Raw genomic sequence first — 14,230 nt, 5'->3', positions numbered from 1 at the left:
TCGAATGAAACTCATAATTTACTTGTCCTGAGGAAGATTAACACCTATACTGTCGAAACGTTGTGTATTAGGCAAATGCATTATTTTTCTTTTATTTAAAATTCGAGAGCTGCGTTAAAGAAGCTATTATGGATTATGGATTTTTTACCATCCTGTTTCGATCACATTCGCTTTGAGAATGAGAGATAATTTGCCTCAACCCAAACGAGGCTACTGTAGTTTTTAATACTTACTGCACGTTAGTACATGTACCTACCTTTTTCTCTCTCTAGAAATCAAATACTCTCACCAAGGAAGTTTCGGATTAATCCAAACTACACTACAGTCTAGTGGATTCAAGCGAAATGTTTATTCTAGGAATCTTTGCCAGCTAACTGTTATATACAAAATTAACAACTTTACAACCAGCCTGCTGACTTTTCTAGGACTTGCTTCTCTCTATATACAGTGCTTGTTTTGTTTGTACACAAAGAAAAAAAACTAAAGATTTTTGTGAAAAAAAACTCGAGCTCGGACAAAGCTCGACCGCTAGCTTGGGCTACCAGCTGTAAATACTATCGTGTAAATCACTGCCCTTCCGCATCGTTCATCACTTACCCAACTCGCCTCCTTTGATTACCCTATTTCGACACTCGGACCCTCGTGGTGTTTTTTAACCCTACTTTTGATTACGCTTCGCAAACTTTCTTCCACCATTGAATAATGTGTAGAGAATCTGATGCTTTACAAGTTCAACTTTTAGTCGAATTATGTTTCGATGGTTCCCGATGCTGGTGCATTGTTTCAGTTACCCTAGTGTTAGTGCTAGACCCGCGCACCGGCATCGATAGCCGGTTCTGGTGATGTACAACAGGGCAGAACAGAGAGTTATTAGAGCCGCAGTGGACTGCCACCGGCAGGAGCTGCTTTTCACTGTGAGTGGGAAGAAAACAGAAAAAGAAATATTTCAATAAAGATAAAGGACAAGTGGTCAAAAATCAAATTTTGTAGGTTATAAACTGGTTAGCTGATTTTTAAAAATTTAAAAATGGAAAATTAATCTGTCAACCATAGTCACTTATTGTACCAAGTTTTTGGCTACACCCCTGCCTTATAACATTTCGAGAGAGACATTGTATGTACTTTGATGGATTGTCCCGGAAAACTAATGTGGTTTTTGCTTCTGACGAAGAGGTGTCTGTTGCGGATCTTACTGCTGTCCAAATGTAGACAAATGACAGTAGTAAGGGCCAGAAACTCTCCGTTTAGGGATCAAGTAAAAAGCATAACCATGCAGATCTTTCTTATTGCTTCAACTCTGATAGCATTTGAAATTTTTACGATGGCGATGCTTCCAGCATCCAGGGATGTCACATTGAAATCTGTGTTTCGGTCAAAAAATCTTTTTACCATATGTAAATTTATGAAAATCTGTGTTAAATTCCCAGAAATTTTGCGAAAAATCACAATATTTTCAACCTGTGAAATTTTATTCAAAATGCCAAAAATCTGCCATCTGTGAAAAAGAATCTGTGTTCAGAAATTGTGAAAAATTCTCTGTGACATTACAGAAAAATCTGTGGCAACCCTGCCAGTATCACATAGTAGCCCAGTCCATGGAAACGAACACATTGCCGAATGGTAACAAATTAATGGCTCACTTTGATCGTTTCAAGTTGTCAGTAAAATTCACTTGTGTTGAACGTTTGCCAAAGTGTTGCGGAAAATTTAGTTTGAATTTTATTCTTCGGAGTGTTAAAAAACTGAACTTTACTTTTAAAGCCGTATACTAGAAACACATGTATCTGATTCGTTATTTCAAATTATCTAGGAAGAACAAAGCTATGGGATAAACCCTATCCTGTCGATGGGATGCTGCAACAAAAAGGTTGACGGCATGAAAAAAAAAAACGCTGTCGCAAATCGATACACGAACAACCTCATTTCCGGTCCGACCATCGGACCGCGCCGGGTGAGTTTAGTTAGACACAATCGTTTGCAACCGCTCGGAACCACTCACGGTGAATGTAAAATTCATTACCTCCCGAGTGGGGATTAAGGTCCGTTTTCCCCCAACCATTCCCCGCCATCCCACTCATTCGCACACACCACTATTCCGTACTCACCTAGCAGCATCGCCACCCGGTTATCGATCGCCGGCTGCTCCCACTGGACGATGCTTTCCTTCCCGTTTCGCCACAGCACCGGCGACAGGCTGGCCACACATTTGATCCGCATTAGACCGTCGATGTAGTGCTCCGGTTGGACCATCATACTTAGCCCCAGGAAGCTTACGAGCAGCCCATGTTGATTGACCAGTCGCGGATAGTTCACGATGCTGCCGGGGTCCACGACCAGCTGGTCGTTCAGGTACCACTGGAGCGTCGAGGCCGGATAGGAGCGCCCGGAGGTACAGTTCAGGTCCATCCGTTCACCGATGTGGTACGACCTTCGCTCGCTCCCGTTGATGTGAGGACCATCTTTCGGAACATCTGTGAAACGTTTTGACACTGTAGAATGAATTTAAAACGCCGACAGGTTATCTTACATATCACATCCATCCGACCTTCACCGAGAACCGAATCGAAGTTGGGTGCCTCGGCAGAAATCTCGCACTGATAAATGCCGGACGATTTGAGCGACAGGCCCTTCAGCAGGATTTTCGTCCCATCGGACTGGTTCGGATCTACCCGGATGCCATCGATTTTGTACGTTTTGATGGGATGATTCGCCGAGGGAACGTACCGGTAGAATTCTTCGTTGTCTTTATACCACTTGATGGAGTAGAGGCGTTCATCCTCGGTTGCGACCTCCTGGTCGGTTTGAAGCTGCTGTTCGCTGAGCTCGTACTGGCACTCGAGCAGGGCTGACTCGCCGCGAAATTTGTAGGTCGGGATGCGAACCGTGGTGAGGCGCAGGGCCAGCGATTCTGTTAGGAAATGCCGGAAAGGCAGAAGAAAAGGGATAATATTTTTAAAGCAGACCATTAATCATTGCGCTTCGCAGAAGCTGAAAAGATTTAGCTCATTTTCCTCCGGGACTGCTGTTGGACGGGAAGAAAACGGGATGGAAGATCGGTTTTAATGATGTTCTTCCTGCTGGTGTCAGTCATCTGTTAGTAATATTGCGGTACTGGGAATTTCTGGTTGGCGAATGGGAGGGGTGCGATGGGAGGCGAAAATAAATTGCTCAAAAGCTTTCGAACGCGATAACGGGCTGAAGATATTATATCGTCATGCTGAGCTACTCACAAATCCCTTTCAACCACTCTGCGAATAAAGGGAGAATTTTGTTCTTCAAACTACTTTTCTTTTCAGGATTATATTGAACCTAGTCATTTGTACCGAAAACTTGTTCGGCGTGTTTTTACCCTTCCTATATTATAATCTATTTTGGGAGATATGTTTTACATACCAATGCCCGATTAGGTAGGTTTTCTTTTAATATTTCGTCGCAAGAATATTCAATTTGTTTGGTTGTGAACCATTTGGTGAATTTTTTAACTTTTGTTTGATAGCTGACACTTTGAAAGTTATTTGCAAAATAACCCTGCCCTGAAGCATGGTTAAATTTGAAAATTTTTGCCCATGATGAAGAAAGAAAGGAGGAAACATTTTCTGTGCTTAATTGAGGTTGTCAAAAAAAATCATAGGAATTGAATATAGAAAGACCTGTTTTAATTCACCTAGAGGTGCAATTGTGCCTTTCTCATTTCTCCAAACTATGATTTAATAGCTGGTTCGTACAATATAACATTATGGAAATGTCTTTCATTCTTATTACACTTGGTAACTATATATAAGAGCACCTTTTTGCATTCATTCATTGTATCTGTTTGAATCGGAGTTTTCTATGTGATCGCACTCCACAACCCGTAACTCCGGAGCCGGAAGTCAGATGGAGATGCAATTTAATATCAGTTTCCGGGGACACAACACCTTTCATTTGAGACTAAGTAGATCAAATCGGTTTAGCCATTTTCGAGAAACCAATATAACCGTTATTCTGAATTTGGATGCTTCCGGATCCGTCGATGGTGGCCAGTGTGGGCAAAGAGACTTTGAATGACTGTTGGTGACCTAGATCTACAAATTCAACAGTTGTGTTTACATTTTGGAAAAAACTTCACCTTTTTACATTCATCGCAGAATTCGTTAGAATCGGGATTTGCTGCGTGATCGTACGTATCACCCTGTAATTCAGGAACCAGAACTCGGATCCACACAAAATTCAACAGCAGCTGATGGACCTTTCATTTAAAATCAAGTTTGTCAAAATCGGTTCAGAAAATTCCGAGGAACCGATGTGGACAAATTAACAAATTTTGTTTTGTAACCATAATCTTCAACTCGTAATCCGGAACAAGATGTCGGTTGAAAATGAAATTCAATAGCAACCTATGGGAATATTATACCTTTCATTTGAATCTTTGTTGGTAAAAATCGGTTCAGCCATCTTCGAGAAACCGATGTGGACATTTTGTGAACAAATTCGCACATACACACACATACATACATACATACATACATGCAGTACGATACGGCAACGCAGAGGGCAGATTCAACTGAGCGAGCATCGGCGTCGGCTAAGGCCACTATCCGAAACAGGGTAAGGAGAGGCAGATTGGAGTGAAGAATACGCCAGTTCCCATAACTCCAAAGAGGACAAGATCCTCGCCAGGAGACGAAAGACCAGGCGGGTCAATGAGGCAGACGCTCGAAGGAAAAGACGTCACCTTACAGGGTGAAAGCTGGAGCACCGTTGTAGGTTGGAAGGAGAAACGCGGGAAACAGCAAAAAAGAAGGAAGAGCGAAAAAGGGGAGCTGAAGAGGAAATCTGAACCCTCAGCTCTTCAGAAGGCGCCTAAGGGAGAAGCCGTGCTCGTCAAAGCAAATGACGAGACTACGTATGCAGCACTACTCAAAAAGGTCAGAGAGGACCTGGAGCTGAGAGATTTGGGGGAAAACGTGTTAAGAGTCAGGCGTACCCAAAAAAATGAGATGCTCCTCGAACTTAAGAAGAATACTACAACTAGTAGCTCTGCCTTGCAGGAGACTATAACTAAATCTATGGGTGGAAAAGCAGAAGTTAAAGCCTTAAGCCCGGAGATGGTAATTGTGTGCAAGGACCTCGACGAAATAACGACGGAAGACGAGCTGAGAGGTGCTATGAAGCAGCAGTGCTAACTGGGCGAGGTGCACGTGGCGATCCGGTTAAGGAAGGGATACGGAGGAACGCAGACAGCGATGATTCGTTTACCGGTAACCGCTGCAGACGAGGCGCTGGAGGTAGGTAAAGTTACAGTTGGATGGTCGAAATGCCTACTGAGAGCCGCCCCACGAGTAAATAAATAAGCGGAGAAATGCTTCAAATGTTTAGGCTTTGGACATTTAGCAGGGGCTTGCAAAGGCCCGGACAGATCCGGGATGTGCTGGGAATGCGGATAGACGGGCCATCTTGCGAGAGACTGCACGCAGAGGCCGAAGTGCTTGCTTTGCACCCCAGCGGAAGGAAACGACCATCAGACGGGAGGCTTTAAATGCCCAGCCTACAAGAAGGCGACTGCAGGCCAACGGTGGTGGAGGTGACCCAGATAAACCTGAATCACTGTGATACCGCACAGCAACTGTTGTGGCAGTCTACTACAGAAACTATGTGCGATGTCGCTTTGATCGCAGAGCTTTATCAAGTCCCCCCTAATAACGGTAACTGAGTGGCGGATAGATCAGGAACCGCTGTGATACAAGTAATGGGCAGATTCCCCATCCAAGAAGTGGTAGAACGTTCATACGAGGGTTTCGTGATAGCCAAAATCAACGGCATCTTCGTATGTAGCTGCTACGCTCCTCCAAAGTGGACAGTAGAGCAGTTCAGCCTAATGCTGGAGCAGTTAACCGAGCAGTTGATCGATCGGAAGCCGGTAGTCATTGGTGGTGACTTCAACGCCTGGGCTGTGGAATGGGGCAGTAGAGTAACCAACACAAGAGGATGTATCCTGCAGGAATCTCTAGCGAAGTTAGACGTACGATTGTGCAATGAAGATTCTGTTAGCACATTTCGGAGAGACGGGAGGGAGTCTATCATCGACGTCACATTCTGTAGTCCCTCATGAATTGGAGAGTATGCGAAACGTATACGCATAGTGACCACCAGAAGATTCGCTACCGTATCGGTCAACGGAACCCCGCGGCAGTACAGAGAAGGGTGACCGGCGAACGAAAGTGGAAGACGAAAGCCTTCAACAAAGACCTCTTTGTTGAGGCACTTCAGCCGAACGGCGGGACCGAGAACGTGGATGCGGCTGATCTAACAAGAAGGATTGTGGCGGCTTATGACGCCACAATGCCGCGAAAACTGAAACCACGCAACAAACGGCGCCCAGCTTACTGGTGGAAAGAGACGTTTAGTACGTTACGCGCTGCTTGTCTCAGAGCCAGAAGGCAAGGTTGGAACCAGATAGAGAAGAGCGTAAGGCAGCGTTTCGGGAAGCTAGGGCCGCTTTAAAACGGGAGATCAGACTTAGCAAGTCAGAGTGCCACAAGGAACTATGCCGAGAAGTAGACGCCAATCCCTGGGGTGACGCATACCGAGTCGTGATGGCGAAAATGAAGGGTCCGACGACGCCAGCCGAAATGTGTTCGAGCAAGCTGAAGATAATCGTCGAGGGTCTTTTCCCGAAGCACGATCCGACTATATGGCCACCGACACCGCACGGCGAAGAAGAAGGAACAAACACGGATCGGCAAGTGACTAACGACGAGCCAGCAGAAGCATCGAGGCGCCTAAAATCAAAGAAAGCCCCTGGTCCGGATGGAATACCAAACGTTGTACTGAAAGCTGCGATCCTGGCATATCCGGACATGTTCAGGATAGTGCTACAGAAATGCCTAAATGAAGGCAACTTCCCAGAAATGTGGAAGGTCCAGAAGCTGGTGTTGCTGCCGAAGCCAGGGAAGTCACCTGGCGACCCGACTTCGTACAGGCCCATATGCCTGCTGGATACACTCGGAAAACTTCTGGAAAGGATCATTCTTAACAGGTTGACGAAATTCACGGAAGGTAAGCGCGGACTGTCCAAGATGCAGTTCGGTTTCCGCAAAGAAGCATCGGCAGTGGATGCAATTCGGACAGTGCTCGAGAGTGCTGAGAAGTCATCTAAACAGAAGCGAAGAGGAGATCGATACTGCGCTGTGGTCACGATAGATGTGAAGAACACGTTCAACAGTGCCAGCTGGGAAGCCATCGCTACAGCGCTGCATAGAATCAGGGTTCCCGACTATCTATGCCAGATCCTGAAGAGCTACTTTCAGAGCAGAGTGCTGCTGTACGAGACGAGCGAAGGACAGAAGTCATTGCGTGTCACAGCAGGCGTTCCTCAGGGCTCCATTCTCGGTCCAACCCTTTGGAACGGGATGTACGATGGGGTCTTAACGCTGCAGCTGCCTAGGAAAGTGAAAATTGTAGGTTTCGCGGACGATGTGTCACTAACGGTGATGGGTGAGACACTTGAAGAAGTGGAGGTGTCGGTGATGGATACAATAGACGTGATCGAGAGCTGAATGAACGGGGTCAAGCTGCAAATAGCTCACCACAAGACGGAGGTGTTGTTGGTCAGTAACTGCAGATCGGTTCAACGGATGCAGATCGACGTCGGAGGGCACGTGATTGCATCGAAACGTGCATTGAAGCAATTGGGAGTTATAATCGACGACCGGTTGAGCTTCAACAACCACGTTGATTACGCCTGTGAAAAGTCGGCGAAGGCAACGAACGCAATAGCGAGAATCATGCCAAACGTCGGCGGTCCGAGAAGCAGCACGAGACGTCTGCTATCTACTGTTTCGTCATCGATACTCCGATATGGGGTTCCTGCCTGGAGTGCTGCGCTGAAAACCAAGCGGAACCGTGAAAAGCTAAACAGGACATTCCGACTGATGGCCGTACGAGTCGCGAGTGCCTTCAGAACAATATCGTCGGAGGCAGTATGCGTTATCGCCGGGATGATCTCCATCTGCATTACCCTGGCGGAGGACGTGGAATGCTATCAGCGGAGAAATGCACGTAACGCTAGGAGACAGGTTCGAGCGGACTCGTTGGCTAAATGGCAACAGGAGTGGGACAACGCGGAGAAAGGAAGGTGGACCCACCGACTCATCCCAAATGTGTCGGTCTGGGTACATAGGAAGCATGGAGAGGTGAACTTCCATTTGACGCAGTTTTTGTCCGGGCACGGATGCTTCCGGAAGTACTTGCATCGGTTTGGACATGTCTCGTCACCCCTTTTGCCCGAAGTGGGCGACTGTGCAGGAGACACCGGAACACGTGGTCTTCGAATGCCCTAGGTTCGAAGAAGCTCGTATTGGTATACCTGGTATGACAGTGGACAATATCGTCGAAGAGATGTGCCGTGACGAACATACCTGGGACGCTGTCAACAGAGTGGTCTCGAGCATACTCTCCGAGCTGCAGAGGAAGTGGCGAAGAGACCAGCAAGAAGCCGCAAATCGGGTTTCGAGGGAAATTCCGCCGCCGGGGAACTCTCCAACTGTGTAGACTAGGTCCACCGTCGGAGACCAGTTGAGTAGTACGTGACGTAGCACCAAGTTGGGTCGTCGGGGCGCCTGGGAACCGGACGTCAAACTTCACCGGAATCGCTGAACCGACCTCGACATCCTACCGGATAGCTCGTGAGTAGGATAGATCCACGGCCGGGGATTAGACCGAGTGGACCGCGTCGCAGAGCTAGCAGTGGGTCGTTGGGGCGCTGGTGAACCGGAAGTTACGCTCCAACCGGAATCGCCGGATAGAGCTCAGCACCTACTGTATGGCCCGTTGAGTAGGCTAGATCCACCGCCGCGGACTAGATCAAGTAGATCGGGACGACGCGGAGAGCTAAATGGCTCACAAAAACGAACATCGGAATCAGCAGAAATCTACCGCTCGGTTGCAGGAGAATAGGCGAAATCCATTGTTGGGGACTAGACTGAGTACTTCGCGAACAAGTGAGGGCGGGAGCTGAATGGCTCATCGGGAAAGTATAGCGAAACGGAACGAGAGGAAGCCAAAGGGCTCAAGAAATTGTGGTGCTAAAACAAAAGAAGAATCGGTATCGGGAGAGCCTCCTTCGCCGGGGAACTCTCCATCGGCGTAAGCTAGATCCACCGCCGGGGACTAGACTGAGTAGACCGCGACGAAATACCACCAGTCGCAGGTCGTCGGGGCATCAGCGAACCGCACGCCCTGCTCCACCGGAATCGCCGAACTGACCTCGACATCTGGTTGGTTGGCTCGGTTTCGGGAGAACTTCTCTCGCCGGGGAATTCTCCGTCGGAGTAGGCTAGATCCATCGTCGGGGACTAGACCGAGTAGTTCGCGAACAAGTCTGGTGCTCAACGAGTAAACGGCGCTGAATGGTGCGAGAAGGGAGTTGCGGTGCTAACTGGCACAAGGGAGCCGAAGGGCTTGGTGAATTAGACAGTCTGAAGTTTGCCGCCCAGACTGTATTCGTAGGGGAGGAGTACTAAGCCTCCACTCACAGCCTGCTTTCCGACTGCCATGCATAACTTGCCAGTCTGTGTGGATGGTAGAGAATTGGTGGGGTGTAGAGGAGTGGGGCTGTAACCCTGCGGAAGAAACGAACTAGTAAGCTGTTGAATTAGAGTGTGTGCTATGTACATAAAAACCCCTCCCCGAAGTAATGCCGAAAGGTAGTGCCGGGGGGGGGGGGGGTCAGGTTCTGGGTAAGAGCAGTGGTTTTTAGCGGGTCGGGTAATAGCAACCCAAACCCGTTCCCTGAGACATTGGGGTTTTTGTGCATTTTTCCTCACTCAGGGTTTTCCTGAAAAATTTTTTACTGCTCCCTAAAAAAAACATACAGACATTGTCTCAATTTGTCGAGCTGAGTCGATTGGTATATGAAACTCGGCCCTCCGGGTCTCGGAAAAAGTTTTCAAGGTTTTGGCGAATCTTATACATTTCTTTTGTAAGAAATGTAAAAAAATATTTGTCTACTTATTTAGTATATGGCATTCGAAAGATATAGTAATCAAGTATATCTCCTACAAGTTTGAAAATATTTCATTGACGGAATCGAAATTTATAACGGTTTGGATATGGTATGCGGTCATAGATGGGTTTTCTACCAGACTTCAAGCGTGAATCCATGTTTGTCCATTGACTATTTAGATCGTTTATACGTGTCGTAAACATTCCAACTTTTATCCATTTTTTTAATTTACGCATTATATTTAATGTTTGGTAGACAACCCTATTTTCATATTTTTTCAGTGCACCATATAAATAAAACCTTTTGTACATTATATTTATGAAATTAAATGGTAAGGTTTTCCTTTAAAAACCGCGACACGTATAAACGATCTAAATAGTCAATGGACAAACATGGATTCACGCTTGAAGTCTGGTAGAAAACCCATCTATGACCGCATACCATATCCAAACCGTTATAAATTTCGATTCCGTCAATGAAATATTTTCAAACTTGCAGGAGATATACTTGATTACTATATTTTTCGAATGCCGAATAAGCAGACAAATATTGTTATGCTAAACCCGTGGGTGTTTGCTGGTAGCCTTATGAAACGTGTTATAAAACTTCAAATGGCAATTTCTCTCGAATCTCACGATGGATCATTTTGAAATTAACTGAGAAGATCTGCATCTGCCATACGGGAGCGGTGGGTGGTAAGCCTAGTTTACACTTGTATAACGATGAAGCTATTTAAACAGGGTTGCTATGATTAATAATAAAATCCACTTGTTTTGAAGCCATGCTGCTTATTTAGTTAATAACTTTTCTCAGCGAATTTTCAGAAACTTACAATGTTACACGAATGTGTTCAGTAGAAGAATACCTTTAGAAATATATAGTTTTCTCATGAATTGATTGATGAGGTGATTTTTTAAGAATTTATTTTTTATTTTAACCGATTTTTCATACTAATTTCCATATAAATTTTGGAATTTTTGGAGGGTCCGTAGACACAACCGATCGGTACCAAAATTTGCACAATTACTAAGGGCCACAAAAGGAATCAGGTGGATCTAAAAGTCAAAAATTGAACCAGTCTAATGAACACTCTTTGGGGCACAGCCAGGGGTATGCGTAATCCAAATACTAATGAAAGCGTGGATAATTCGAAACGGTGGATATTGGACTTCGCAATGAAGGTCTGTTTGGATTCTGTGCCGGTACTGAGTATTAAACTCAGTTTTTACTGGGCGATGGTGCTCTCCTGTAATGCAACTATAAAGTCCTGGGTCCAGACAGAATAAAATTCACTTCGTTGAAGAGTCTACCTGACTCTGAGAAAAGAAGTTTGTTGAATTTATTTAACGCGTTGATTGAGAGTCCCTTAAGATTGGAAGTAAGTGAAGGTCAGCAAAACCAGCATCCGATCACAATTTGTATCGGACAATTGGAACGCAGGCCTGCAGCCGAAAGATGTTCGAGAAAATGGTTCTGTTTCGACGGTGGACACTAGAAAGCTGTAAACGCCTGTACATCCTTTTTTATGATGTCCTGGCAATCATTAGTGTTGTTGAATAATAAAACCTGTCAACGAACCGGCGCTAATAACTATGTTTTTAGGCTTTCTTCAAGCTCATCGATGTAATGTTTAACGTCGCATACTTTCCGAAACGGTCGAACTCTGGTTGATTTTACTAGTACCACCTTACATTTGCGTATAATATTTGTCTCACAATCAACTGCTTCGATCAAATGCTTGCGATAAATACACTAATCGAAAAACAAGTTTCATTACTGTGTGACCCATTCCCAGCCAATCTGTATTATAACTCTCAACATAAACGCCAACTAACTAGATCCCACTTAGTTCCATTTCACAAACATCCTTCCGTGCAGCAATTGGCTCGTAATATCCGTAATGTCACACCTCGTGCCAAGGTTAATCACAGTAATTACCATTATTACTACGGACGATGTGACCGACAAGTGAGATTTCGCTAACGTGTCCCTGTGTCACTGTCGCGAGCAGTCATTCTGTTAGCGACACTTTCCAATGGTACTTCAGCTTCCTCATATAGCTACATGTATGTTTATACAATTTATTTTGCCATGCGAGTGTCAGGCAGACAGACAGACAGTTATGAAGTATCGGAATGTGAGCGAGCAAAGAGGAAAAAAAAAGTTTTCTAGTGCACCCGGTTACCGAGTTACTACCTACAGCAGGCTCTGGAGCGAACGTCACAGCAGCATCGCTGATGGCGGGCGAAACGCGGGAAGACTTCACAATCTGTGCCATCCATCCCAGTGTGCTGGGAAAGTTTCAGGTGCGGGAGCCCCTTTATGACAATTTGGATGGGGTATTCACGGTGAGAGGCATGCAACTTTATACGTACACTTATATACACGGAAAAGCACATCCGATAATGGCACTTGGGACTGGCAGTTTTATCGCCATGTGGTGCGAAAGTTTTCGCTTTTCTGCGCTCTACATAGTTTTTCCCCGTGGATGGGCAGTAACTGAATATATGTAACGCGGCATTCTAATGGGTGTTAAGAATTTTAGTAAGTTGCTCTCTCGATACCAGGATGATGAGCAGTAAATCCGATACTTGCCGGATGATAGGCGAACGAAGCGCTTAGTGTGTGTGTCCTGATGGTGTGAAACTTTGTTGGTTGTGGCAGTTCGTTGGTGTAGTTTTATGGTGATACTGTTGGCACTTTTACTACTACTTGTACTTGAATGGATTGTAATTAGTGAATTTGGTTGAATGGTGTAATATCCAAAGGTATTTGATCTCTTCTCTGGTCGCACATATCGTCGCTGTTGTGCTATCTTATGACAAGCGCCATTTTGCACATTACGAGAAAAACGATTTTTAAAGTTTGATAATGAATATCTCGAAACTTATAAATGGTATAAACAATTCAAAGAAGACAATTGATGCTTCTATCTATTCTGTATTAATTTCGCAAATATTACGAGGATCAGTTGATTATGTTACGAGTTTTTACAATAAATGTAAACAAAAGTCGCACTTACACGTGTCACAGGTGTGTATTGATGACAAAATTTGTATGGCGTGCCATAATCGTGCATGGAAAATTTTCCATAGAAATAAATCATCAATAATTAACTTTTATTTATATCTTTGGCTTCAGTTGGTCTATAAAGAATCGGCGAGATGCATTTTGAAGGAAATGTGTCAGGGAATCTAGAAAAAATAGTTATTTTTGGTTACAGTGTTGCCAAATATGCTATATTTCCAGTTCAAAACTTAAAATGCATTTTTCTCACAATTCGAATATTTTTGTTTTAAAAGTGATTATGCCATTGTGTTTCTCAGATAGTTTTACATATAAAAACATCTTATACATCAAGATAATTTGAGCCAATCCCCAGACACAGTCATTTGAAACAAAAAATTAGAAAATTCTCAGCACGTTCCTCGCTATATCTCAGTAACCAAGCAGAATGTCAAAATTCTGTAAACGCCACTTTGTAGAGATTTTTTAGTTAAGTAATGTGGCATATCTAACTCAGTTTACCCCAAAATGGCGTTTGTCATAAGATAGCACAACAGCGACGATGTACAACTTTTAGTGCCTATCCACTGGCTGGCGAACAAGAAAATACCACCCCCCCCTCCCCCCAAATTGTAACTAAATTCTTCCACGCTGAACAGTGCCGCACATGGATTGCGAACAACGTATTGAAGGAGTAAACAACAGCTTGAGTTGCCGCTTCCCCACATAGACCAACATGTCTATTGCAGCTTCATAGTAAAACTAAGGACATTTTGCAGCTACTTTAAAACTAGGAATACCGTCTGATATACCAACCAAGTGATTAAATTTTACTAACATTGATGAGGTCAATTAGGTTTTTGATGCATAGTTGTGCAGTTGAAAATTTACTAACGAGATTATTGAATTAAACAATTAAAACTAGAAAAACGCAGATAGGACAAATTTGTTTCGGGAAGATATTCCAAGGAAGGGGGTGAATTCTTGCAACTGGGTATCAGAGGTAGGGGAGAGCGGGTGGGCAAAGATGAAAGGGAGAAAAAAGGTAATAACCTTTCCAGCAAACGGGAGATCAACGGTATCGATTACAAAATCGGACGTCCTTCATCAGGAGTCATTGTGTACTGTGACACCAGGTGTCTTCCTCTAACCGACAGACGATTCCGTGATACGACTCAGATGCAACGTAGTAGCTCGTAGTGCGAATCGGCAACACACCGAGTTACGCGTATGATGTTC

The 14,230-nt window shown here is 44.7% G+C and overlaps 1 protein-coding gene across 3 annotated transcripts in view; it reads right to left on the bottom strand.

Annotated features, from left to right (window-relative positions):
* Positions 1 to 327: 327 nt before the first annotated feature.
* The window catches only part of LOC131685832 (uncharacterized), a 72,340-nt gene continuing 58,437 nt past the window's right edge, over positions 328 to 14,230 (bottom strand). For all 3 annotated transcript variants that reach the window (XM_058969814.1, XM_058969812.1, XM_058969813.1), the window contains exons 3-5: positions 2,528 to 2,908; positions 2,106 to 2,471; positions 328 to 912 (exon numbers count right to left, since the gene is read on the bottom strand). In XM_058969814.1, the coding sequence (XP_058825797.1) occupies positions 788 to 912; positions 2,106 to 2,471; positions 2,528 to 2,908 (872 nt within the window). In that variant the 3' untranslated portion in view covers positions 328 to 787. The remainder of the gene's footprint in view (positions 913 to 2,105; positions 2,472 to 2,527; positions 2,909 to 14,230) is intronic.

The sequence above is a fragment of the Topomyia yanbarensis genome, chromosome 2 (genome assembly GCF_030247195.1).
Source record: "Topomyia yanbarensis strain Yona2022 chromosome 2, ASM3024719v1, whole genome shotgun sequence".
Taxonomy (NCBI): Eukaryota; Metazoa; Arthropoda; class Insecta; order Diptera; family Culicidae; genus Topomyia; species Topomyia yanbarensis.
The sequence above is the reverse complement of the archived record's forward strand: the minus strand, read 5'-3'. Positions and strand labels throughout refer to the sequence as shown.